At 52.5% G+C, this 26,121-nt stretch overlaps 1 protein-coding gene across 5 annotated transcripts in view; it reads left to right on the top strand.

Annotated features, from left to right (window-relative positions):
• The window catches only part of TBC1D5 (TBC1 domain family member 5), a 2,224,639-nt gene that overhangs the window by 1,531,931 nt on the left and 666,587 nt on the right, over positions 1-26,121 (top strand). For all 5 annotated transcript variants that reach the window (XM_085630445.1, XM_085630447.1, XM_085630444.1 and 2 more), the window contains one exon: positions 5,382-5,524. In XM_085630445.1, coding sequence (XP_085486571.1) covers positions 5,382-5,524 — 143 coding nt within the window. The remainder of the gene's footprint in view (positions 1-5,381; positions 5,525-26,121) is intronic.

Below are 26,121 nucleotides of genomic sequence, written 5' to 3'. Positions count from 1 at the left end.
AACGGCTGGCGAAAGATCATCTAACTTTTCTCCAAGAGGAGGTTCCAGCTCTCCTGGCCAAGGGGGCTATAGAGAGGGTTCCAATTTCAGAAGTAGGCAGTGGTTGCTACTCCCGCTTATTTCTGGTTCCGAAGAACAACAAAGGGTTGCGTACCATTTTAGATCTTCTGACGTCAATCTCTTCCTCAAAAAGGATGAGTTCAAGATGCTCACATTGGCTCAGGTTCTCTCTGCCCAAGACCAAGGGGACTGGCTGGTAGCATCGGACTTCTGGATGCGTATTTTCACATCCCCACCCTGCCGGCCCACAAACTTTACCTGTGATTCAAGGTGGCCACGAGCACTTTCAGTTTACAGTACTATCTTTTGGCCTTACCAGCGCCCCTCGGGTGTTCATCAAGGTGATTGCAGTGGTCGCAGCTCATCTGCGCAGGTTAGGAATTTCAGCTGTCCCCCTACCTCGATGACTGGCTGTTGAAGGCACCCTCGCACCAGGCTGTCAACTCCCAACTTCAGACTATGGCAAACCTCCTGCGGGTGATCATTGATGCTTATCCCTGCCATCTACAAGGTGCGCGCCGCAGTCGATCATTAATGCTTATCTTTGTCATCTACAAGGTGCTCCTGTGGGCGATCATCGATGCTTATCCATATCATCTACAAGGTGCATGCCTGCAGGTGTTCTTTAGAGCTTCTTGCTGTCATCTACAAGTTCCAAACCCGCTGGTGATCATTGGTGCTTACCCCTCTTATCTACAAGGTGTGCACCCGTAGGTGATCATTGGTGCTTACCCCTCTTATCTACAAGGTGTGCACCCGTAGGTGATCATTGGGGCTTACCCCTCTTATCTACAAGGTGTGCACCCATGGATGATCATTGGTGCTTACCCCTCTTATCTACAATGTGTGCACCCGTAGGTGATCATTGGTGCTTACCCCTCTTATCTACAATGTGTGCACCCGTAGGTGATCATTGGGGCTTACCCCTCTTATCTACAAGGTGTGCACCCATGGATGATCGTTGGTGCTTACCCCTCTTATCTACAATGTGTGCACCCGTAGGTGATCATTGGGGCTTACCTCTCTTATCTACAAGGTGTGCACCCGTGGGTGATCATTGGTGCTTACCCCTCTTATCTACAAGATGTGCACCCATGGATGATCATTGGTGCTTACCCCTCTTATCTACAATGTGTGCGTCCACAGGGGATCATTGGTGCTTACCCCTCTCATCTACAAGGTGCGCACCCATGGGTGATCATCGATCCTTATCCATATCATGTACAAGGTGCGAGCCAGCGGGTGATCTTTAGAGCTTCTTCCCGTCATGTACAAGTTCCACACCCGCTGGTGATCATTGGTGCTTACCCCTCTTATCTACGAGGTGTGCACCCGTGGGTGATCATTGGTGCTTACCCCTCTTGTCTACAAGGTGTGCACCCACGGATGATCATTGGTGCTTACCCCTCTTATCTACAATGTGTGCGCCAGCGGGTGATATTTGGTGCGTATCCCTGTCATCTACAAGTTGCTCCTGTGGGTGATCAGCGATGCTTACTCATATCATCTACAAGACGCACGCGCTTGCAGGTGACTTTTGGTGCTTCTTGTTGTCGTCTATAAGTTGCACACCTGCTGGTGATCACTGATGCTTACCCCTCTTATCTACAAGGCGTGCGCCTGTGGGTGTTCATTTGTGCTTAACCCTCTTATCTACAAGTTGTGCGTCCACAGGGGATCATTGATGCTTACCCCTCTCGTCTACAAGGTGCGCACCCACGGGTGATCATCGATCCTTATCCATATCATCTACAAGGTGCGAGCCAGCGGGTGATCTTTAGTGCGTCTTCCTGTCATCTACAAGTTGCACACCCGCGGGTGATCATTGGTGCTTACCCCTCATATCTACAAGGCGTGCGCCTGTGGGTGATCATTGATGCTTATCACTGTCATCTACTAGGTGCGGGCTCTCACGCGATCACTGGTGCCAATCCCTGTCCTCTACAAGGTAGGCACCTGCGCCTGACCATTGATACTTATCCCTGTCACCTACAAGGTGCGCGCCCGTCAATGATCATTGGTGCTTATCCCTGTCACCTACAAGGTGCGCGCCCGTGAATGATCATTGGTGCTTATCCCTGTCACCTACAAGGTGCGCGCCCGTGAATGATCATTGGTGCTTATCCCTGTCATCTACAAGGTGCGCGTCCATGAATGATCATTGGTGCTTATCCCTGTCATCTACTAGGTGCGCGTCCGTGAATGATCATTGGTGCTTATCCCTGTCACCTACAAGGTGCGCGCCCGTGAATGATCATTGGTGCTTATCCCTGTCATCTATAAGGTGCGCGTCCATGAATGACCATTGATGCTTATCCCTGTCACCTACAAGGTGCGCGCCCGTCAATGATCATTGGTGCTTATCCCTGTCATCTACTAGGTGCGCGTCCGTGAATGATCATTGGTGCTTATCCCTGTCACCTACAAGGTGCGCGCCCGTGAATGATCATTGGTGCTTATCCCTGTCATCCAGGATGCAAGTGACTGTTCTATACGCGGGGCACAAAGATGGTGATTTCTCTCCCTCTCTTTTTTTCCAGGACTTCAAGTTCACCTCACATCCCTCAAAGCGCTTCAAGCATAGCTGTTTCGTAGTAAGGCTCAGGTAGTTATTGGATGTTAGTACCAATAAAACATTTCCACAGCAAAACGGTGACCTATAAACCTCTTATGACGTTCCACTGGTACTCCCAGGTTTTATGTTGTAGAGCTTCAAGTGACATTAGATTCATTGGGTGGAGACCAATTCTTCTCCATTAGAACAAAAACGTCTTCTGAATTGTAGATTCTTAGGACTAGATGTTGCTTGATTGGGAAGGAGTTCCAGAAGGGGTGGCCAGCTACTGAGAATCCATTGCCGTCTTTGGAGGCGAGGCAGGAAGTGGTATTCTTAACTGGAGTGAGGAAGAAAAGTGTTTACTTTATCCTGGTTGGTGGAGTTGGAGTCTACATTTTAAGAGTTAGTCATTCCTTTTAACACATTAGTTTCTAAAAACACCAAAGGGGATTCACCAGTCTCAACCCCTCCATGTTAGTGCTACAGGCTCCCCAGGTTTTGTCTGACAGACAGATGAGGGTTATATGGAGCAGGTTGACATAGATCGAGTAACAGCAGACAAGCCTGCTATGAATGTCAGAATTGCCAAGGAGCTGCATCTGATACATTGGCCATCCTGAAAAGGTGCCATGGGACCACTTCGCTGGCCTCAGTGGTCACTCTGAGACTTGGCCATTTTTTGTGGAATATGGTGCAAACCTGTGCGTTGCGTTAAAATACGATAGCCTTTTTGGAAGGGCTTTGCCAAAGGAAAACCTCCACCGTAGAGTCAGAACCAACCACTGCTGTCATCAGTTTGCTGTAGGTCCATCGAAAGCAGGACAGGAGACCAAAAATGGTGCCATGAGCTAGTAAGCGATCTGTGCATGGGTTGGCCATCGTTTGGCTAGCCTCAGGACGTAGGTGGATGATTGTTTTAGCGTGTGATGGACTCTAAGGCGGTGGACAGCTGAAGAACCTGAAGGGAGCTCATGGGGTGGAAGTGGGGCGTAGAGTTGACTCCTGGGCAGTTGTAGTCTCTGCACGGTGTGAGGAGGAGCTCCTTGCTGAGGTGGGAGGTCTTGGATGCAGGTTGTAAGCAAATGTCAGCGCTTCTAGAAATGACTCGCTTGGGCTGTATCAAGGATGTGAGATTGATTTGTGAGTGACCTCGCCTGCCGGTGAGGGCTGTCTGCTGGTGACCTCGCCTGCTGGTGAGGGCTGTCTGCTGGTGACCTCGCCCGCTGGTGAGGGCTGTCGTCTTACCCATCTCAAGGGGAGTCATGTGCCTATCTTTTGGCTCATGAAATGGTAGGTTTGCCTGTTCGATCTTCTTACTTTCACCACCTTTCTTTTCTTCGAAACCTTTATTTGATCTCCTATACTTAGCCTACCTTAGTTCTGTCCTCTCCTTTTCATCACCTCTCTTCAAAACCTTTATATAAATTCCTATACTCAGCCTGCCTATTCACGACATTGATAAGACCAGCACTCCGTGGTGGCAACCTCAATGTGAGAATTATGCAAAAACTTCCAAAAGAACAGGGTGTTTATTGCAAGTATTATATTAACTTGGAAAAGTGTCCCCAGGTTAAAAATTGAACACTTAACTAATAAAACTATTTAGTTAAGATCCTTTGGAGAGTTACCGGCCCTCTTCAGGATGATGAATTAACTTATAGACAAACATGTGTTACAGGGGGGTCTGTATTACTCGTCAGGCATTTTCACAGTGCATTGAAATCCATCTCATAGTAGTGTTATGGTTCCTATTGCCCTTCGCAGTCCATGCGTTGAATGCATTTATTCACTACATCCAGTCCTTGTTTCTACTATAAATATACATCATTGTATTTCTGCTATGAGTGGCAGTAAATTCCAGCTGTTAAAACATATTGCCAAGAGGTTCCCTTTATTCCTTGTACCTAATCGGAAACTTAACCATCGTTCTAAACGTGTGCCTAATCCGAATTAAAATGTCATTTAATTACTTTAAATGTCATTATGATCAACCCTTGACCTAATTTTATTTAGATTCATTTTTTTAATTAATCTCCGTAATAATCTCTTCATTTAACGTTAATCAAGTCTCAACCTCAAATTAAAATAATTTTAATTTTTTTTTTTAATTTTATAAATTAATCCTAACTCTCAACCTTTTTTAATCTATTTAAGTAAATTTAAAACATGAATGTAACATTAGTGCTATTCCTAACTTTTTAGGTTATTCAATTTCAATATCTGAAATCAAAATAAATTTATCGTCTATTAAATGAATTCTTGCCCTCTCTAAGTTAAGTGAAATAATTATAAATCTTACTGTAGTCTAAATGCAAACCCAAACCTCGTGTGATTAAGTGCATAGATTTTAGCTTTATTTTATTCTTTATTTTAATAATTGCTTTAACTGTAATTGTTGCGGAATTGCATTAAATATATTTAAAGTGATAAGCAACTTTGTTCTTACACTAACTCTTAATTTGAGTTACATTATTTTAAATGAATAGAAGTAATAGTAACCAAACTCCCAAATGAAACAAACGGAGACTGAATATAACCTCGCGACGCGTCATGGTTTTAACTCCACTACATTATACTCGACTCAAAAGTCGCTTTCTTGATGCACGTGCTGAAGTGTCTTGTCTGCTCGCTGCTGCCTCTGTTGTCAATCATGTATGTGATTTTTCTGTCACTGTTATGTACTTGTATTTCGTATTTTAGGTATTTTTTTTCTCTTCCTTCCGCTGCCTGTAACGTTCTTTTCGTTTCCCTTTCCGTTTTCCAGGCGATGGGTGAGGCTGCTTTTTGGCCGAGAGTTCCCCCTTCAGGACCTCCTGGTGATCTGGGACGCCTTATTTGCCGACAGCATCGCCCTCCATTTAGTCGACTACATTTTTGTAGCCATGCTGCTGTACATAAGAGATGCACGTGAGTACCTGAATGTATGTTTTAAAGAAAGAGAAGAAAGCGCGTGCCTTATATGGAGAAACGGCTGCAGCCGCTGTGTGCCTTGAAGCCTTTACTAGGCTGTGGGAAAAGATCACTGCCGTGTTAGATGACGTAGATGACTGACGTTTTAGATGACGTAGATGACTGACGTGGTCGCACCTAATTGTGGTTTGTAGTTCACCGTTGCCATGACTCAAGTACACACGTGACTGTACGAGCGCCTCGCACCTGACATGTGACCGCTTGATATCTGTGAATTCAGTGAGATACTCACGCCTGACATGCGACAGCCTGAGATCTCTGGACTCAGAGAGATACTCAATCCTAACATGTGACTGCCTAAGATCTCTGGAGTCCAAGAGATACTCACTCCTAACATGCGACAGCCTGAGATCTCTGGACTCAGAGAGATACTCATTCCTGACCTGCGACAGCCTGAGATCTCTGGACTCAGAGAGATACTCATTCCTGACATGCGACAGCCTGAGATCTCTGGACTCAGAGAGATACTCATTCCTGACATGCGACAGCCTGAGATCTCTGGACTCAGAGAGATACTCATTCCTGACATGCGACAGCCTGAGATCTCTGGACTCAGAGAGATACTCATTCCTGACATGCGACAGCCTGAGATCTCTGGACTCAGAGAGATACTCGCTCCTAACATGCGACAGCCTGAGATCTCTGGACTCCGTGAGATACTCACTCCTGACATGCGACAGCCTGAGATCTGTAAACTCTGAGATATTCACTCCTGACCTGCGACAGTCTGATATTAGTGGACTCCGAGATACTCACTCCTGACATGCGACAACCTGAGATCTCTGGACTCAGTGAGATACTCAATCCTAACATGTGACAGCCTGAGATCTCTGGCGTCCAAGAGATACTCGCTCCTAACATGCGACAGTCTGAGATCTGTGGAGTCCAAGAGATACTCGCTCCTAACATGTGACAGCCTGAGATCTCTGGACTCGGAGAGATACTCACTCCTGGCATGCGACAGCCTGAGATCTCTGGCGTCCAAGAGATACTCGCTCCTAACATGCGACAGTCTGAGATCTGTGGAGTCCAAGAGATACTCGCTCCTAACATGTGACAGCCTGAGATCTGTGGAGTCCAAGAGATACTCGCTCCTAACATGTGACAGCCTGAGATCTCTGGACTCAGTGAGATACTCAATCCTAACATGTGACAGCCTGAGATCTCTGGAGTCCAAGAGATACTCGCTCCTAACATGCGACAGCCTGAGATCTCTGGAGTCCAAGAGATACTCGCTCCTAACATGCGACAGCCTGAGATCTCTGGACTCAGAGAGATACTCACTCCTGGCATGCGACAGCCTGAGATCTCTGGACTCAGTGAGACAGCTTCCCCTCTGGGTCAACCTCCCAACTCTCCTCCTGAGAATAACCTCCCTCCCAGGCTACATTTGCCACCCCCTGGAGGTCCCACCTGTAGGTGACTTCCAGGGACTTTCAGAGCCCCCTCCTTATGCCTTGCCTGGAGACAGTCACAACACAGCGGCAGGTGAAAGGGCGCCCTGGGCCTCCGCCCATCAAACACCCCTCCTGTGCTCTGAAGTCCTCTGTAAATCAGTTCTTTTGGGCACTTCTGGACACTTCTCTGTATTATCCTGGCCTTTACCTTCCCTCTGCGTTGGGGCACCTGATCCACCCTCTCTGTGGTCCCTTCCGGGTACCTTGTTGGACACGCTGGTGCCTATCCAGAGGCCCGCTTCCTTCCCAAACACTCTGAACTTGGTGTCTGTCTGGTGCTGGCACAACCCTGTAAAGTAATTACTTCAAATGTGCCCTTTATCATCACATTGTACAGCCCATCATCATTGTTTACTCTGCTGCCCTTCACCCAACAGTCCAGTGCCTCACTAGAAGTATCCACCAAATCTGCCCTTTGCTGCTGTGACCGCCTCTGGCTATCCCTGCCTGTGGCTGTCCCTGCCTGTGGCTGTCCCTGCCTGTGGCTGTCCCTGCCTGTGGCTGTCCCTGCCTGTGGCTGTCCCTGCCTGTGGCTGTCTCTGGCTGTCCCTGCCTGTGGCTGTCCCTATGACTGCCTCTGGCTGTCCCTACCTGTCTCTGCCTCTGGCTGTCTCTGCCTCTTGCTGTCCCTGTCTCTGCCTCTGGCTGCCCCTGCCTCTGGCTGCCCCTGCCTCTGGCTGCCCCTGCCTCTGGCTGCCCCTGCCTCTGGCTGCCCCTGCCTCTGGCTGCCCCTGCCTCTGGCTGCCCCTGCCTCTGGCTGTCCCTGCCTCTGGCTGCCCCTGCCTCTGGCTGTCCCTGCCTCTGGCTGTCCCTGCCTCTGGCTGTCCCTGCCTCTGGCTGTCTCTGGCTGTCCCTGCCTGTGGCTGTCCCTGCCTGTGGCTGTCCCTATGACTGCCTCTGGCTGTCTCTGCCTCTGGCTGTCTCTGGCTGTCTCTGCCTCTGGCTGTCTCTGGCTGTCCCTGAACTTGAGGTGATACCTCTTGGTGTCAGACCAAACATAGTGCTTAAGGCTTTCTTCATCTGGTCAGCTACTTCAGCAGCCAGTAAGGTATCCCTCCCAGCGGTGGGCATGTACCGACAGCCTGGCACCCCAATCCCTCTCTGGAACTCTGTGGATACATAGGGACTGTGTTTCTCCCGCCATCTTCATTGGACCCAGAGCCCCTGCCAGGCCTCCTGTCCACCCTCCAGTGGCCCCTCTCGTGAGCCAGCAGGGCCGCCCTCTCTCCCAAGGCCAGGGTTTACTCCTCCAGTGCCAGTGTCGCTGCTGCCGCCTTCTTTCCCTCCACTGCCAGCCTTTTCTCTTCTACAGCCATAGCCGCCTTCTTTTCATCTAAACCGCCCCTATCCAACTGCAGTTTCAAAGCCCTGTCTGTGCCCAGCTCTGAAGGGGCAACCTGTGGGCTGGCACACTCCTTGCTGGTGTAGCTGTTCTTTTAGACATACCCTCCTCTGGCACTTGGGCCTCCTCAGTGTCACCTTCCTATTTCTCCTCATGCTCCTGGGAGGTGGGTTGTTGCATGCGGACTCCCCCCCCCCCCCCCCCCCCCCCCAAGCTCTGAGCGGGTGGTAGCTTTCCTCTTTGGACTCCCCGCTCCGCCTTCCCCTTCTCTCCCGTTCTTCGGTTCATGTTCATGCATAGGTGCAACTACAGACACTCGAGGGCACCCTCTGCTCCTCACACACAGAAGCAAACATGGCCCCTCATAGACCACGTGACAAGGCCCATTCAGAGCACTCCTATGGAGCAGAGTGCTGCCCTCCACAAACGCACCTCGACGCCTTGTCGCAGGGATAAAGCGCTGTATAAATGCAATAAAGTTGAATACCGTGTACTTTGATGTCATTTGTTTGTAGAATTACACGAAAATGTTCAGGAGGGATCTGTATTAGGGGGATGGTTCGAGAGATCATCATAATATTTAGGCTGTTTTGTCCCCCCGGGACCCCCCCCCGCCCCCTTTGGCGAACTTGGTAACTATGGGCCAGATGTATCAAAGGGTTTTACCCATTCTGTGTCTATGGGAAAATGTGTTCATACAAATGGCCCTATGTTCTTTTGTTTGTCTGCCATAGTTCATCTGCCCAAACCAGGAAGGACAAAGACAGCCGTGCCCGCCTCACTTGCTGAATAAACTGTGAGTGGAGCTGTGGAGGCCGCCTGAGCAGTGCTGTGCCTCCCTGCTCTTCACTGGGTGATGTGCCCGCCTCACTTGCTGAATAAACTGTGAGTGGAGGCCGCCTGAGCAGTGCTGTGCCTCCCTGCTCTTCACTGGGTGATGGGCCCGCCTCACTTGCTGAATAAACTGTGAGTGGAGGCCGCCGGAGCAGTGCTGTGCCTCCCTGCTCTTCACTGGGTGATGTGCCCGCCTCACTTGCTGAATAAACTGTGAGTGGAGGCCGCCGGAGCAGTGCTGTGCCTCCCTGCTCTTCACTGGGTGATGTGCCCGCCTCACTTGCTGAATAAACTGTAAGTGGAGGCCGCCGGAGCAGTGCTGTGCCTCCCTGCTCTTCACTGGGTGATGTGCCCGCCTCACTTGCTGAATAAACTGTGAGTGGAGGCCGCCGGAGCAGTGCTGTGCCTCCCTGCTCTTCACTGGGTGATGTGCCCGCCTCACTTGCTGAATAAACTGTGAGTGGAGGCCGCCTGAGCAGTGCTGTGCCTCCCTGCTCTTCACTGGGCGATGTGCCCGCCTCACTTGCTGAATAAACTGTGAGTGGAGGCCGCCTGAGCAGTGCTGTGCCTCCCTGCTCTTCACTGGGTGATGTGCCCGCCTCACTTGCTGAATAAACTGTGAGTGGAGGCCGCCGGAGCAGTGCTGTGCCTCCCTGCTCTTCACTGGGTGATGTGCCCGCCTCACTTGCTGAATAAACTGTAAGTGGAGGCCGCCGGAGCAGTGCTGTGCCTCCCTGCTCTTCACTGGGTGATGTGCCCGCCTCACTTGCTGAATAAACTGTGAGTGGAGGCCGCCGGAGCAGTGCTGTGCCTCCCTGCTCTTCACTGGGTGATGTGCCCGCCTCACTTGCTGAATAAACTGTGAGTGGAGGCCGCCTGAGCAGTGCTGTGCCTCCCTGCTCTTCACTGGGCGATGTGCCCGCCTCACTTGCTGAATAAACTGTGAGTGGAGGCCGCCTGAGCAGTGCTGTGCCTCCCTGCTCTTCACTGGGTGATGTGCCCGCCTCACTTGCTGAATAAACTGTGAGTGGAGGCCGCCTGAGCAGTGCTGTGCCTCCCTGCTCTTCACTGGGTGATGTGCCCGCCTCACTTGCTGAATAAACTGTGAGTGGAGGCCGCCGGAGCAGTGCTGTGCCTCCCTGCTCTTCACTGGGTGATGTGCCCGCCTCACTTGCTGAATAAACTGTGAGTGGAGGCCGCCTGAGCAGTGCTGTGCCTCCCTGCTCTTCACTGGGTGATGTGCCCGCCTCACTTGCTGAATAAACTGTGAGTGGAGGCCGCCTGAGCAGTGCTGTGCCTCCCTGCTCTTCACTGGGTGATGTGCCCGCCTCACTTGCTGAATAAACTGTGAGTGGAGGCCGCCGGAGCAGTGCTGTGCCTCCCTGCTCTTCACTGGGTGATGTGCCCGCCTCACTTGCTGAATAAACTGTGAGTGGAGGCCGCCTGAGCAGTGCTGTGCCTCCCTGCTCTTCACTGGGCGATGTGCCCGCCTCACTTGCTGAATAAACTGTGAGTGGAGGCCGCCTGAGCAGTGCTGTGCCTCCCTGCTCTTCACTGGGCGATGTGCCCGCCTCACTTGCTGAATAAACTGTGAGTGGAGGCCGCCTGAGCAGTGCTGTGCCTCCCTGCTCTTCACTGGGTGATGTGCCCGCCTCACTTGCTGAATAAACTGTGAGTGGAGGCCACCGGAGCAGTGCTGTGCCTCCCTGCTCTTCAATGGGCGATGTGCCCGCCTCACTTGCTGAATAAACTGTGAGTGGAGGCCGCCTGAGCAGTGCTGTGCCTCCCTGCTCTTCACTGGGCGATGTGCCCGCCTCACTTGCTGAATAAACTGTGAGTGGAGGCCACCTGAGCAGTGCTGTGCCTCCCTGCTCTTCACTGGGCGATGTGCCCGCCTCACTTGCTGAATAAACTGTGAGTGGAGGCCGCCTGAGCAGTGCTGTGCCTCCCTGCTCTTCACTGGGTGATGTGCCCGCCTCACTTGCTGAATAAACTGTGAGTGGAGGCCGCCTGAGCAGTGCTGTGCCTCCCTGCTCTTCACTGGGTGATGTGCCCGCCTCACTTGCTGACTAAACTGTGAGTGGAGGCCGCCTGAGCAGTGCTGTGCCTCCCTGCTCGTCGCTGGGTGACTGCGCTGATTCATGCATGCTAGCTCCGCGAGGCCAGGCAGAGGGGGGTTCAAGCCGGCGGCACTGGCCTGCTCAGTGGAATCTGCGCTCTGGGCATTGAGTCCTGTCCTCGAGGAGGTGCCCTCAAGGCTTACATCAGTGTGTGGGATAAAACCTACTCCTGTGTTACTAATCCTGAGAGTAGTTACTGGTTTTATAAATGTACTCTTGAGGCTTTGGTGCGTTATTGCCCAGCTCAGTCACGCTCGTTTTATTGACCTTGGAAAGATGAATGGCTGCGTTCGCTGTGCTGACATTTGAACCCGTGGCGTCAGTTTTCTGCAGCAGGTGTGTTAACCCCCTGCTCCACTTGCAGTGATGTACAGTGTGCCTGGTCTGAGGCGCTGCATTCAAATCATCTTCTTCCCTCTGTTCTGCTGGCGTATCGGGAAAAGGACAGAATACTGGACAGCTTGGGCCTTCAAAACTGCAGCCTTGTACAGAGCGCCATCTAGTGGCACGCCGTGGGTACTGCACACGCTGAAGGCGTTCGCTCCCTTTAGTCTCCACCGTGAGGATCAGGACACAAGTGGCGGAGATACAGTGTTTATGTCCATAGAGAGACACCGTAGAGCCGCAGAGTTCTGAAACAAGTTTAGCAATCGGACCTCGCTCGCCTGGCTTCGAATTCTTCAAGGGGGGCTAGTTAGGGGGGGGGGGGGGGGGGTCTAATGAATACAAAGTGTACAAGAACTTAAGTCCAGATTGGACTATTGCAATTCTCTTCTTACTGGCCTCCCCAAATCCCACCTGTCCCCCCTGAAGTCTGTTCTCCAGTCTGCAGCTCGTTTCATATATGGGGCCAAAAGAAGCGACCACATCACACCCATTTCATCCACCCTCCGTTGGCTTCCCATTGAGGCAAGATCTATCTACAAGACTGCCTGTATCACCCACAAAGCCTTGCACTCCTCCTCCCCTCGCTACCTGGCGAATAAACTGAAACTCTCCGGAGGCTCCAGACCATCACGTAATGCAGAAAATGTATTGCTTGAACCTCCCACTTTCAAGAAGTAAAGATCGATGGCCCAATCCTTTTCAGGCAACGCGGTGAGAATCTGGAACTCACTTCCGCCTCAGCCCCGGACCACCACCTCTTCCCAGGTCTTCAAAACTGACCTCAAAGCTCTCCTCCTTCAAAGACACTTCCAAATTTAATTCACGCCCTCTATTTTATGAAGAAAGTCCTTCCATTATAGGAAATTCTGTTCTCCATGCCTATAGAAGTACCTTCCCAGTATGTTCTTGTGTTTTGGGTGTCTGCCATTTAGTGCAGTATTATACCTCTACTTGTACTTTGTACTCTTTTGTAACATCCACACGTCACCTTTCCTTTTGTAACGTATTGTTTGCTAACTCTTGTATTTTGTTTGCTTTTGATACATGCACAATTGCCACCATTGCCTCATGTAACGTAACTTTTGTTTTAGTGTTTTGAGTGTCTGCCATTTATTGCAGTTTTTTACCTCTACGTGTAATTTGGATGCTTTTGTAACCTGCACACATGTAACTTTTTAGGTCTCGCCTGACCCAGCGCATGCGCTGCTCTGGTGAGACTTATTGAGAGGGCTTCAAAAAGTGCTACCAGGCCAGCCTAGAGCTACAGTGCATGTGCGCGGGCGCGCGCGTCGCGCTTTACTGTGATTACTTTCAATTTCGCGGCCACACGGCCGCTTGGCATAGCCCATAGGTCTCGCTTTTGGGACCTTATAAGTGTTTAGTTATGCAACTGTTGCATGGCTAAACACTTATAAGGTGCCAAAGGCGAGACCTATTGGCTATGCCAATGCTTGTTCCTTTTGTAACGTATCTTCAGCTACCTCTTGTATTTTGTTTGCTCTTGATACATGCACAATTGTCACTATTGCCTCATGTAACGTAACGTTTGCTTTTGTAACATGCTCACTTGTAATTGTTCTCCTTATGTATCATTACTGTTCCTATTGTGAAGCGCTCTGACACCTTCGGGTAAAGTCCGCGCTATATAAAAACACATTAAATAAATAAATAAATAAATAAAATAAGTGACCACAGACCTGTTTCTCCCGGACCCATGACATGTCTAGTAATGTAGTGACCTTGCTTTTGATGTTCATCGGGATTATTTGCGTGTTTACAGCGCATACAAAGCGCACTAAATCACGTTGCAGTAAAGTTCACTTCCACTCGGAGCCCAGCTACCCTGCAATCTCTCGCTGGCGCCTTCTTTGTCTTTAACCCTAAACAGCGCCCCGCTGCGTTGTGGCAAGGTTGGCGCTGTACAGACACTACATGCATGGATGTTGGCGCTGTACAGACACTATATGTGTACATACATCCATGAGACCGCCCTATGGAACCCACGCGACGGACATAAAATGCCCTTTATTGATGGAGCGAACTGTGATCTCTACGAAGAAAGCCAGTTTCAAGTCGCATTCCCTCCTTTACCCCCCCCCCCCCCGCCCCTCGCCCCTTTCTTTTATCTTCCCCACTCATCCCATACCCCTTCATTCTGTCTCCCTGCCTTCTCTTTCTTCCCTTCCACGCCCCCCTTCTCTTCTTTCTTCCCCTCCCCCTTCCCTCTTCCAGTCTCCTCCTTCCCCACCCAGGCTCCCTTCGCCGTCCTTGTGTCTTGTATCTCCCCGCCTTACTTCCACTCCTTCCTCGCTCCCTCATCTCTTCCTGCCTTCTCTCGGTCGCCCCCTGCTTTGCTCTCCCAGCCTCTCTTCCTACCCAGATGGTTGCTGAGACTGGGAGCGGCATTGGATACGGAATTGGGGGTGGGGGAGAGGTTAGATCGGGGCGCACAACACTGGGGCTGCTCTGGGCTAAGGGGGCTGGGGTGGGAACACTGGGGGCTACTCGGGGGTAGGGGGGGCACCTGCACATCCGGGGCCTCGCGTGGTATAAATGCCCCGCTGTCGAGGACCGAAGCCGGCTGTCCTGCCGGGTAGAGGCGGCCGTTCCGCGTTCATGGTGGACACAGGAGTGCCTCGGCCGGGAGCGGTCTTCGACCTCCGCGAGGCACAGCTTCTCTGCCCATCATGCCTACCTGCTCACAGTGCCCGCTCAGGGCAGAGGCTGCTTAGAGCCTTGCTGCCCACACATGCCCCCGGCCCCTGGCATTAAGTGATCCTTCGGGACGTATTGAAGGGGCGGGCAGCGACCAGCAGGCCGGGCCCTCGGTGGTGGCACCGGGAAACACTTCTGGGGCGCAGACGATAAATAGCAAATGTTGTCAGACTGCTGCCAGGTGCTTTTGTTGTGCAAGCCCTCCGTCCTCGCACCTCCCTGGCAGCGGCGTGCCGTGGGTGTGCCAGGGCCAGGCTATCCTGGTGCACGGTCGCGATTGTACCGCCTTCTGACCTGGGCGCTGCGCTCTCTGCGGGGCCTCTTGGCCGCTCTTTTCCGTACGCCCCCTCTTCTCCGTACCCCCCCTCTTCTCCGTACCCCCCCCTCTTCTCCGTACCCCCCCTCTTCTCCGTACCCCCCCTCTTCTCCGTACCCCCCTCTTCTCCACGCGCTCCTCTTCTCCACGCGCATTCCTCGGCTGGGGCCGCTTTGTGCCTCTCTCTAGGTTTTGGGTCGGGATTTACCCGGCGCAGAGCCGGATTAGCGGTGTCCGATGCCGCAGGCCAACGACAGATGCAGTGCTTCTGGCCGGGACGAGGGCCCTGAACAAAAATATTTATGGTGCCCACCTGATCGCCTGCCCAGTGCCATCCGTGCCCATCTGATAGGAGGGCATGATGCCGGCCCGCAAGCTGCTCCTAAGCTTGGCAGGCGCCCGTCGACAAAAGGCTCTACTTGCGCCTCTTGCAGAGGCGATAGTCCTGGCGTGGGTGGACCCCGCCGCCCCTGCTGGACCCCACGCGTTCTGACGCAGGGCCTGGTCTCCCAGGCTTGTAGGCCGCAGACGGCGCACTAGGCCGCCACCCTGCCATACAGACGGTGCAGGAGCTGGCCACCCAGGCCTTGCAGGCTGGCACAGCATGTGGCTGCCTGGGTTGCTTATGCTGTCCCAGGCATTGTAGGCTGTCGTGTGTGAGGCGGCGAAGGCTGGTGCATGCCACCCAGGCCTTTTAGGCTGCCGCGTGTTGTGTTGAGCCAGTGGCTAGCCACCCAGGCCTTGAAGGCATGCAGGGGTGCCAGTGGCAGGCCATCCAGGCCTTGAAAGCATGCAGGGGTGCCAGTGGCAGGCCACTCAGGCCTTGTAGGCCGCTGCGTGTTGTGATGTGCAGGGGCTGGCCACCCAGGCCTTGTAGGCTGTCGCATGTTGTGATGCAGCAGTGGCTGGTGCTGGCCACCCAGGCTTTGTAGCCTGCCACGTGTTGTGATGTGGCGATGGCTGGTGCTGGCCACCCAGGTTATGTAGGCCGCCCCGTGTTGTGATGTGGCAGGCCACCCAGGCCTTGTAGGCCGCTGCATGCTGTGATGCAGCATTGGCTGGCGCTGGCCACCCAGGCCTTGTAGGCCGCCGCATGTTGTGATGCAGCAGTGGCTGGTGTTGGCCACCCAGGCTTTGTAGCCTGCCACGTGTTATGACATGGCAGTGGCTGGTGCTGGCCACCCAGGCTTTGTAGGCTGCCACGTGTTACGACATGGCAGTGGCTGGCCACCCAGGCTTTGTAGGCTGCCACATGTTATTACTTGGTGGTGCTGGCCACCCAGGCTTTGTAGGCAGCCGCATGTTGTGATGTGGCAGGCCACCCAGGCCTTGTAGGCTGCCACGTGTTATGACGTGGCTGTGGCTGGCCACCCAGGCTTTGTAGGCTGCCACGTGTTACGACATGGCAGTGGCTGGCCACCCAGGCTCTGTAGGCTTTGTAGGCCGCCGCATGTTGTGATGCAGCAGTGGCTGGTGTTGGCCACCCAGGCTTTGTAGGCTGCCACGTGTTACGACATGGCAGTGGCTGGCCACCCAGGCTCTGTAGGCTGCCACATGTTATGACATGGTGGTGCTGGCCAACCAGGCTTTGTAGGCCGCCGCGTGTTGTGATGTGGCAGGCCACCCAGGCCTTGTAGGCCGCTGCGTGTTGTGATGCAGCAGTGGCTGGTGCTGGCCACCCAGGCCTTTTAGGCCGCCACGTGTTGTGATGAAGCAGTGGCTAGTGCAGGCCACCCAGGCTTTGTAGGCTGCCACGTGTTACGACATGGCAGTGGCTGGCCACCCAGGCTCTGTAGGCTGCCACATGTTATGACATGGTGGTGCTGGCCAACCAGGCTTTGTAGGCAGCCACGTGTTGTGATGTGGCAGGCCACCCAGGCCATGTAGGCTGCTTTCTGTTGTGATGCAGCAGTGTCTGGAGCTGGCCGCCCAGGCTTTGTAGGCTGCCATGTGTTGTGATGTGGCGATGGCTGGTGCTGGCCACCCAGGTTGTGTAGGCCACCGCGTGGTGTGATGTGGCAGGCCACCCAGGCCTTGTAGGCCGCCGCGTGTTGTGATGCAGCAGTGGCTGGTGCTGGCCACCCAGATTGTGTAGGCCGCCTCGTGTTGTGATGCAGCAGTGGCTGGTGCTGGCCACCCAGGTTGTGTAGGCTGCCGCATGTTGTAATGCAGCAGTGGCTGGTGCTGGCCACCCAGGTTGTTTAGGCTGCCACTTGTTGTGATGCAGCAGTGACTGGTGCTGGCCACCCAGGCCCTGTAGGCCGCCGCGTGTTGTGATGCGGGGGTGCCAGTGGCTGGCCACTCAGGCCTTGTAGGCCGCTGCGTGTTGTGATGTGCAGGGGCTGGCCACCCAGGCCTTGTAGGCTGTCGCATGTTGTGATGCAGCAGTGGCTGGTGCTGGCCACCCAGGCTTTGTAGCCTGCCACGTGTTGTGATGTGGCGATGGCTGGTGCTGGCCACCCAGGTTATGTAGGCCGCCCCGTGTTGTGATGTGGCAGGCCACCCAGGCCTTGTAGGCCGCTGCATGCTGTGATGCAGCATTGGCTGGCGCTGGCCACCCAGGCCTTGTAGGCCGCCGCATGTTGTGATGCAGCAGTGGCTGGTGTTGGCCACCCAGGCTTTGTAGCCTGCCACGTGTTATGACATGGCAGTGGCTGGTGCTGGCCACCCAGGCTTTGTAGGCTGCCACGTGTTACGACATGGCAGTGGCTGGCCACCCAGGCTTTGTAGGCTGCCACATGTTATTACTTGGTGGTGCTGGCCACCCAGGCTTTGTAGGCAGCCGCATGTTGTGATGTGGCAGGCCACCCAGGCCTTGTAGGCTGCCACGTGTTATGACGTGGCTGTGGCTGGCCACCCAGGCTTTGTAGGCTGCCACGTGTTACGACATGGCAGTGGCTGGCCACCCAGGCTCTGTAGGCTTTGTAGGCCGCCGCATGTTGTGATGCAGCAGTGGCTGGTGTTGGCCACCCAGGCTTTGTAGGCTGCCACGTGTTACGACATGGCAGTGGCTGGCCACCCAGGCTCTGTAGGCTGCCACATGTTATGACATGGTGGTGCTGGCCAACCAGGCTTTGTAGGCCGCCGCGTGTTGTGATGTGGCAGGCCACCCAGGCCTTGTAGGCCGCTGCGTGTTGTGATGCAGCAGTGGCTGGTGCTGGCCACCCAGGCCTTTTAGGCCGCCACGTGTTGTGATGAAGCAGTGGCTAGTGCAGGCCACCCAGGCTTTGTAGGCTGCCACGTGTTACGACATGGCAGTGGCTGGCCACCCAGGCTCTGTAGGCTGCCACATGTTATGACATGGTGGTGCTGGCCAACCAGGCTTTGTAGGCAGCCACGTGTTGTGATGTGGCAGGCCACCCAGGCCATGTAGGCTGCTTTCTGTTGTGATGCAGCAGTGTCTGGAGCTGGCCGCCCAGGCTTTGTAGGCTGCCATGTGTTGTGATGTGGCGATGGCTGGTGCTGGCCACCCAGGTTGTGTAGGCCACCGCGTGGTGTGATGTGGCAGGCCACCCAGGCCTTGTAGGCCGCCGCGTGTTGTGATGCAGCAGTGGCTGGTGCTGGCCACCCAGATTGTGTAGGCCGCCTCGTGTTGTGATGCAGCAGTGGCTGGTGCTGGCCACCCAGGTTGTGTAGGCTGCCGCATGTTGTAATGCAGCAGTGGCTGGTGCTGGCCACCCAGGTTGTTTAGGCTGCCACTTGTTGTGATGCAGCAGTGACTGGTGCTGGCCACCCAGGCCCTGTAGGCCGCCGCGTGTTGTGATGCGGGGGTGCCAGTGGCTGGCCACCCAGGCCTTGTAGGTCGCCACGTGTTGTGATGCAGCAGTGGCTGGTGCTGGCCACCCAGGCCTTGTCGGCTGCCACTTGTGATGCAGCAGTGGCTGGTGCTGGGCTCCCTATATTATCTATCGCTACTGAACTCCGATATCTAACCATATTCTCGTCTTCCCCGGCTCTCCCCCATCCTCGGTTTATAACTGTTGGTAAAATCTCTGAAATGCTGTCCTTATTCCTTCTCAGTCCAAGACTATTCCTGACACGGGATCCCGGATTTTACGAATTAGGGCTTGAGCTGTTTGCTGCCTAGTCCGCACTGCCAGTTGACCCACCCTCTCACTATATTCATAATTGTTTTGTTTCTGTGCTAAGAATTTATCTGAAGCCTTTTTGGTTGAGAGACTCCTTATCTCCGGTTTAGCCACTGCTACTTTCAACTGAGCTGTCTGAATCTCAGTTTCCGTTCCTGAAGCAACTACTTCCGTCGTCTTGGCCTCTGCACGGGACATGATGTTCTACTGCTAACCCAGATGTCTTTCCTTTTTTGGCGGATCCAACTAAACAGAGCCTTCTCCCTTCGGACCCCAGCCTTAAAAGCATCCCAGATTATCCCTACGGAAGCACTACCCACGTTTTCTGACATAAAAACTGGTATCCACTCCGCATGTGTTTTCAAGGGATCGTTTAGCCTGCAGATATTAATTGTTGCGATCCGCAAGTTACTCATTCATAACGAAAAGACAGCCCAAGAACGTATTTAATATTTTTAGTTGCAGCTTGTCACCACCACATAGTTATCCCCGTCCACTTGAGAAAGCTCCCCACAGCCCACCCCATTCAAACCCCTCCCTAAACTGCACAAGACTCCCCCCTCCCACCCCCTCCACATAAACGAGCAAATAGGTCAGGTCTGACCCTGGTGATGCCACCCACTCCACCTGCCCCAAAGTGCCCCTGATTGATTGATTGATTGAACAGGGATTTATAATGCGCAACTTTGCCCAGAGGCGTCAAGGCTCAGATGATGGAAACAACAATCAGCCAAAACTAAAGGGAAAAGAGAGCTTTAGGGGTAGGATTCAGCGAAAAGGAAAGTTTTGAGCGCTCGACGAAACAGAAGAAAGGAGTCCTGATTCCTTAGATCAAGAGGGAGCTCGTTCCAAAGTCTAGGGGCGAGGGCAAAAAAAGCCCTGCCTCCCCACCTTGCCGTGGCAAAACGGGGGATCGTAAGCAACTTCAAACTGGAAGAACGGAGGGCTCTACCTGGGGTGTAATACGACACCAAAGACCTAATGCCCTCTGCCCCTGCGTCATGAAGGGCCCGATAGATGATAATCAGGGTTTTAAATTTTATCCTGGCATGAACAGGGAGCCAGTGAAGATGTTTCCTGATGGCAGTCCCAGAAGAGCGTCTGGGGGCGTTGACAACAAACCTTGCTGCCGCGTTCTGAACAACTTGCAGCCGATGAACCAGGTTGTTGCTCATCCCAAGATAGAGGGCATTACAATAGTCCAGGCGCGAGGACAAATGGGCAACCGAAACTTGTTTCCGAGCATCGGGAGAAAGGTAGTGAGTGAGCTTTCTCAACACCCTCAGCACCCCACAGCAGGTGGAGACAGTCCTGTTCACTTGCTTGTCAAAAGCCAGAGAGGTATCAAATAGAACTCCCAAATTACGGGCAACAGAGGAGGGTTGTGGGCAGACTCCCAAAGCAGACGGCCACCAGTCAGATGACCAAATCTCTTTGTTTCCCCCAAAGACAAGAATTTCTGTCTTCTCCCCGTTCAACTTTAAAAAGTTTGATGTCATCCAACCTGCCACAGCTCCCATGCAGTTCTTAAAGTTAAGGGCCGTGGAACCGACCGATTGTGACAGGGAGACCATAATTTGGGTATCGTCGGCATAGGAAAGAACTTCCAACCCGAAAGATCTAACAAGCCTCGCAAGAGGGGCCACATAAACGTTGAAAAGGGTAGGGCTCAAAGAGGAGCCCTGGGGGACCCCGCAGTGCAATGGCTTGGCAGTGGAGAGGAAGTCACCCAACTTTACCTTTTGCTCCCTATTATTGAGAAAGGAGGTGAGGAGACTGAGAGCCAGCCCCTCCACCCCATCCCACCTAGTCGGGAGGCCAAGATGGTAGGAGACAGGGTGTCAAATGCGGCTGTAAGGTCGAGCAGGATCAGAAGCGTAGTCTGACCCCTATCGACCTTAGCACGGATGTTATTGACCACTACTGGAAGAGCTGACTCAGTACTGTGCTCCTTTCTGAAACCATGCTGAGATGGATCAAGCAGGCCGATTTTATCAAGAAAGGAGCTGAGATGAAAGTTCAGGTGAGCCTCTAACATCTTGGCGGGAGCAGGGAGGAGGGAGATAGGACGAAAATTCTTTAGAGTCCCAGGGTCCAAAGTGGCCTTTTTTAAGAGGGGCTTCACAATAGCGGTTTTCCAAGGTGCTGAAAAGGTCCCACTGGCGATAGCCCTGTTCATAACCACCAGTATAGGGGGAATTAAGGTGGCCCTGCAGTTTTCTAAGATTTTAAGCGGACAGGGATCAAGGGGAGAGCCTGATCTAAGGGAGTCCAGCAGTCTCTCAAGGTCAGAGGCAGAAAGCAGTGGAAAGCTAGAAAGAGTTTCACTAGGGGGGTGGCATGATCACAGGGTCAGGAAAGAGAGGGTGAGTAAGATTGTCCGCTTGGAGAGATGTGTAAATATTTAGTATTTTGGTATGGAAAAAAGAAGAAATCTGATCACAGAGCGCTTGTGAGGGGACTATGGGATCAGGGTGATGAATAGAGGATAAGGATTCCATGATTTTAAACAAATCACCAGAAGAAGAAAGGGAGGATGTAAGACTGGAAAAGTATGTTTGTTTTTCGGCTAAAACCGCTGCTTTATAGTTTTTAAGAAGGATTTTATGGTTAAGCCGACCTTCAGCATCTGGCCGAGCTCTCCAAAGCCTTTCCTGCCTCCTACATACCTGCTTCTGAGTTCTCAGGGATTCAGAGTACCAAGGTGCTGAGGGACGTTTCCTGGCACTATACACCGATTTAAAAGGGGCCAGGGTGTCCACTGCATTTGCAATGGTACTTGCAAGCTCCTGTGCTGAAAGATCAATGTCCTGAGAGGAGGGGGGCTTGAATTTGGCGATGAAGGGGCTCAAAGAAAGATCAGTCAGGCCCCGGAGGTTCCTCTTCTGCACCCAGCAGTCTATAACTCCACTGGGAACTGAAAGGACACAGGGAGTGAATTCCATGGAAACCGCAAAATGATCAGACCAAGAGAGGGGAAAAAGAGGCCCTAACTCTAACCTGGAGTCATTCGTAAAGACTCCGTCTAGTGTGTGACCGGCAATGTGAGTGGAAGATGAGACCTTTTGAAGTAGGTTAAAGGGGCCCAGTGACTCCACAAGAGATAGCGTCTCGCTAGAGTTATTGCTTTCCAAATGGAAATTAAAATCCCCAAGAATAGTGAGGGAAGGCCTGTTTAGAAAGGGCTCTATGACATCCAAAAGGTCAGAGCCAAAAGAAGATCTAGGGCCTGGAGGTCTGTAAACGAGAACCCCGGAAACATTTTCTGAGGGGGAAGAACTAAGGGAGAAAAATATGGCCTGAAAGGAATCATTGGGAGAGGGAAGAGACTCCATACGGCAGGAGAAGGCGATCTTGTATATAATGCCAATTCCGCCCCCTTTACGGCCCTTTCTGTCCTGTCTAACCATGGTATATCCATCAGGGAGGGCATTGAGCAGGTCAGGGCCTGAACAGTCAGAGCCCCACGTTTCTGTTACGAAGACCCAAGAGGGTTTCTTTTGGGACACAAAGTCCCTGAACGCTAAATTATTTTTAACCAGGGAGCGAGTGTTAATAAGGAAGCCTAATTCTTTCAAGGGGAGTGGGTGCTCTTGCGTCCCTTTATTCAATTGAAAATTGGTGACAGGTTCCGGGAGAGCTGATATCGACCCTTTGAGGCAGTTACAGATCGGATTTTGCCTCAGTTGGTCAGGCGAGAATGTGTGATGGCAATCTAGCTGGGAGGGTCTCAGGGATTTAAGGGTACTCAGGGAGTACAGTCGGGGGCAAGCTAGAGGAACTAGGAACCGAGCAGCATCCCTGGCACCTAGCGCTGACGGGCGCAGACGGGCAGGACTCTGGCATGACTGCCCTGGGCTCCAGCCCTTGTGTAAAGACCAAACAAAATGGGAAAAAAGAAAGATTCAGTGATGAAATATCCTTCCATTTAAGCCGGAGGAGAAAGAAACCCATTTCTTGTACTACAGTTATCGACTCCCTCTTGAGGGGAAACTTTTCATTCTAGTCCCAATGACCCCGAGTCTTCCTTCATCGTCTTCAGGTACTCTTGAGCCTTAATTTCAGACATAAAAACCTGCACCATCCCTTTGTAGATGAATTTGAATCGGGCCAGGTTTAGTAAGTATGCCTTTCTGCTTGGCAGGGTTTCTTCAACTGACGTAATCTCCACCTCCTGTCCACTGTAACCTGGCAGAAATCTGGGCGGACAAAGAATGTATGGCCCTCAAAAGTATGTTTCGCTTCTGGTCTTGCTATGTCAAATGTGGCCTGCCGAGGAGAAAGTTACCAAAAAAATCTAGGAATGGCCGAGGTCGTTCAGTTTGTCATGCCGCATTATTTTTTTTTCCTTTAACATCATCGGGGAACGGTGCGCTCGCTGTACCTCAGCGTCCCAGTTCCACTGTGGTAGATTGGGGAAAGCTCCCTTCAGAAGTCCAACCATAAAGGATCTCACGTCACTCCCTTTAATGTTCTCAGCTAAACCCAAAAACCTAAGATTATTCCGATGTAGTTGGTTCTCAGATTCCTCGAGTTTCCACATTACGTCTGTCATTTGCTTATCTTGTGACTCCTTATGCTGCTGCAGTTTACCTACTTCCCCCTCTAGTGCTCCGGCCCTTTCCTCGACAAGGGTCACTCTCCTTCATTTCTGAGCAGATTTTGCTAATCTTTCGAATTAAACTTTGCAGCTTTTTTGTGGCTTGGTGGGCTCTGCAGTTATCCATCAGGGCTTACCCTTGCATTTGTTTTAAAGTTGAATAAACATGATCGATAGAGCAGTGATCTATAGGGCCTTAGGAATTACTGGGGTCATCTTGAGCTATACTTTTCCCACCCCGTCCTCATTGTAGATCTGACTGGTGGCAGAATAGTCCCATCCTAGCTTGTGGGCAAGACTGATATCCGTGTCTTGGCCTGATCAGCTTGTTTTGGTCTTCCTTCTTCAATTTTGAGTAGCCAATTTGTCATAATTGCCACGAGGCTGAATGATGAACCATCAATCCCAGACTCTTCCTCCGTAAGCACTACACTAGAGCCTGAAAGCTCTGCGGCATTTGTTAATGAAAACAATTTCTCCCCTAGCTCCGGAGACCCCAGCATATTCTTTAAACGCGGTTCTGGTAAAGCAGTCCCAAGCGGATCAGTATTTAGAAATGCAGGTAAAGGAGTATATTTTGTGCTTACCAATGCCCCTTGGAGATTTCCCTTCCTTTGGGGAGTCCTGAGGCTTGCTGTTCTCGCTTGAGTGAGTCATCTGCTGTGTCATCCAGTCCCGATATTCTAGTCTTGTCTCCTTGTGGCAGAGCGCCTTCCTCTGGCAACATTGTATCTGCGGGTGGGGAGTTCGACTGAGCACCACCCCTCTCCCAGCTGCTCAGACTCCGAGGAGGCATTCCTTGCTGTGATCACCATTGGAGGGAGTTTCGCTCCAACAGTAGCGATCGCAGTAGCTGATGAAAAAGTGTCCGCTATCGATCGCTGCCTGGTACCGCCCAGGTCCGCGGTGGCCTCACGATGTTCCTTTTGGATTTCCTCATCGGCCCCCCTTGCTGCCCAAGTGGCAGCATCCGCCTGTTTCTTAGCGGAAACCCCACACTGGGGTTGGCTCAGTACTCACCCTGCTGCTGCTCGGGTTACGGCAGCGTCCCTCGCAGCCTTGTTGATTTTTGGGAGTCGTTTCGGATTGGAAAAACCATACAAGCCTCCTTTTCCAATAGCCGGTCATCGTCCTATCATCCTGCAGAGCCGCTGTGACCAAGCCTCATAGTCCTCAAAGCTGAGACCCACTCTGCCTCCAGAGCTTTGCAGGATTTATAAGGTAAGCATCCTTCTCCATTTTATTTCACCATCTTTCTACTTGTTCAGGCTGGCGCATCGGAGCACCTCTCGCGGCGGTCAAGCAGCCGCCATCTTGCTCTTTCCGTGTCTTTCACCCACGCCTTGCAGACTCCAACTGTCTCTACACCCAGTCAACTGATGTTCCATCCTTTGGGTCTCACTACTCAGACTTTGTAAGCCCTAGCCATAAAGGGTCTTGAGTAATAATCTGGGCCAACTTGCTGACTTGGTTTGCTTTAACTCACCCTCCTTGCTACTCTGGGTTATGATGCAAGGGTGACCGGACCTGGCCACCCAGACTCTCCTGATACAAACTCTCCCGCTTGGCTGCCACTAGCCTTGATTCCATGTTGTCTGTGTCTAGACACCCAGGCTTTACAGGCCCAATCTGTCCGTCATGGCCGCTGTGGGTCATGAATCAGCAGCAACTAGGACTGGTGACCCTGGTGGGGTTGACTTCTTTTAGCTGACCCTCTTGGACACCCGTGTTATGTATCAGAAAACAGCTAGGCTGGTCACGCATGTGTTGTAGGACTTCTTTTAATGGACCCTTTTGTCATGAATCAGCAGCAGCTAGCCCTGGTCACCCAGGTGTTGTATGACTCCTCTCAACAGACCCATGTGTCATGAATCAGCAGCGGCTGCTGGGCCTGGTCACCCAGATGTTGTATGACTCCTCTCAACAGACCCTCTTATCATGAATCAGCAGCGGCTGCTGGGCCTGGTCACCCAGGTGTTGTATGACTCCTCTCAACAGACCCATGTGTCATGAATCAGCAGCGGCTGCTGGGCCTGGTCACCCAGATGTTGTATGACTCCTCTCAACACACCCTCTTATCATGAATCAGCAGCGGCTGCTGGGCCTGGTCACCCAGATGTTGTATGACTCCTCCTCTCAACAGACCCTCTTATCATGAATCAGAAGCGGCTGCTGGGCCTGGTCACCCAGGTGTTGTGTGACTCCTCTCAACAGACCCTCTTGTCATGAATCAGCAGCAGCTGCTGGGCCTGGTCACCCTGGTGTTGTACGACTCCTCTCAACGGACCCTCGTGGGCACCCCGTGTCATAAATCAGCAACCACGTGGCCTGCCTTCCTATGTGTGGTATAACTTCACTCAACTGACTGTCTTGGCCTCCACATGTCTTGTAGCAGCAGCCTCTGAGCCTGGTCCCCCAGGTGTTGCATGGTTCCTCCCATCAGACCCTTGTGGATACCCCATGTGATGAATCGGCAGCAGTTACACCTGGTCACCCACGTGTTGTATGACTTCTCTCAACGGACCTTTATGGGAACCCCGTGCCATGAATCGGCAACGGCTGGGACTGCTGTCTGATCCTGGTGACCCACATTTTTTATGACTCCACTCAACTGACTCTCTTGTCATGAAGCAGCGGCGGCTAGGCCTTGTCACTCAGGTGTTGTATGACTCCTC

The sequence above is a fragment of the Triturus cristatus genome, chromosome 10 (assembly GCF_964204655.1).
Source record: "Triturus cristatus chromosome 10, aTriCri1.1, whole genome shotgun sequence".
Taxonomy (NCBI): Eukaryota; Metazoa; Chordata; class Amphibia; order Caudata; family Salamandridae; genus Triturus; species Triturus cristatus.
The sequence above is the reverse complement of the archived record's forward strand: the minus strand, read 5'-3'. Positions and strand labels throughout refer to the sequence as shown.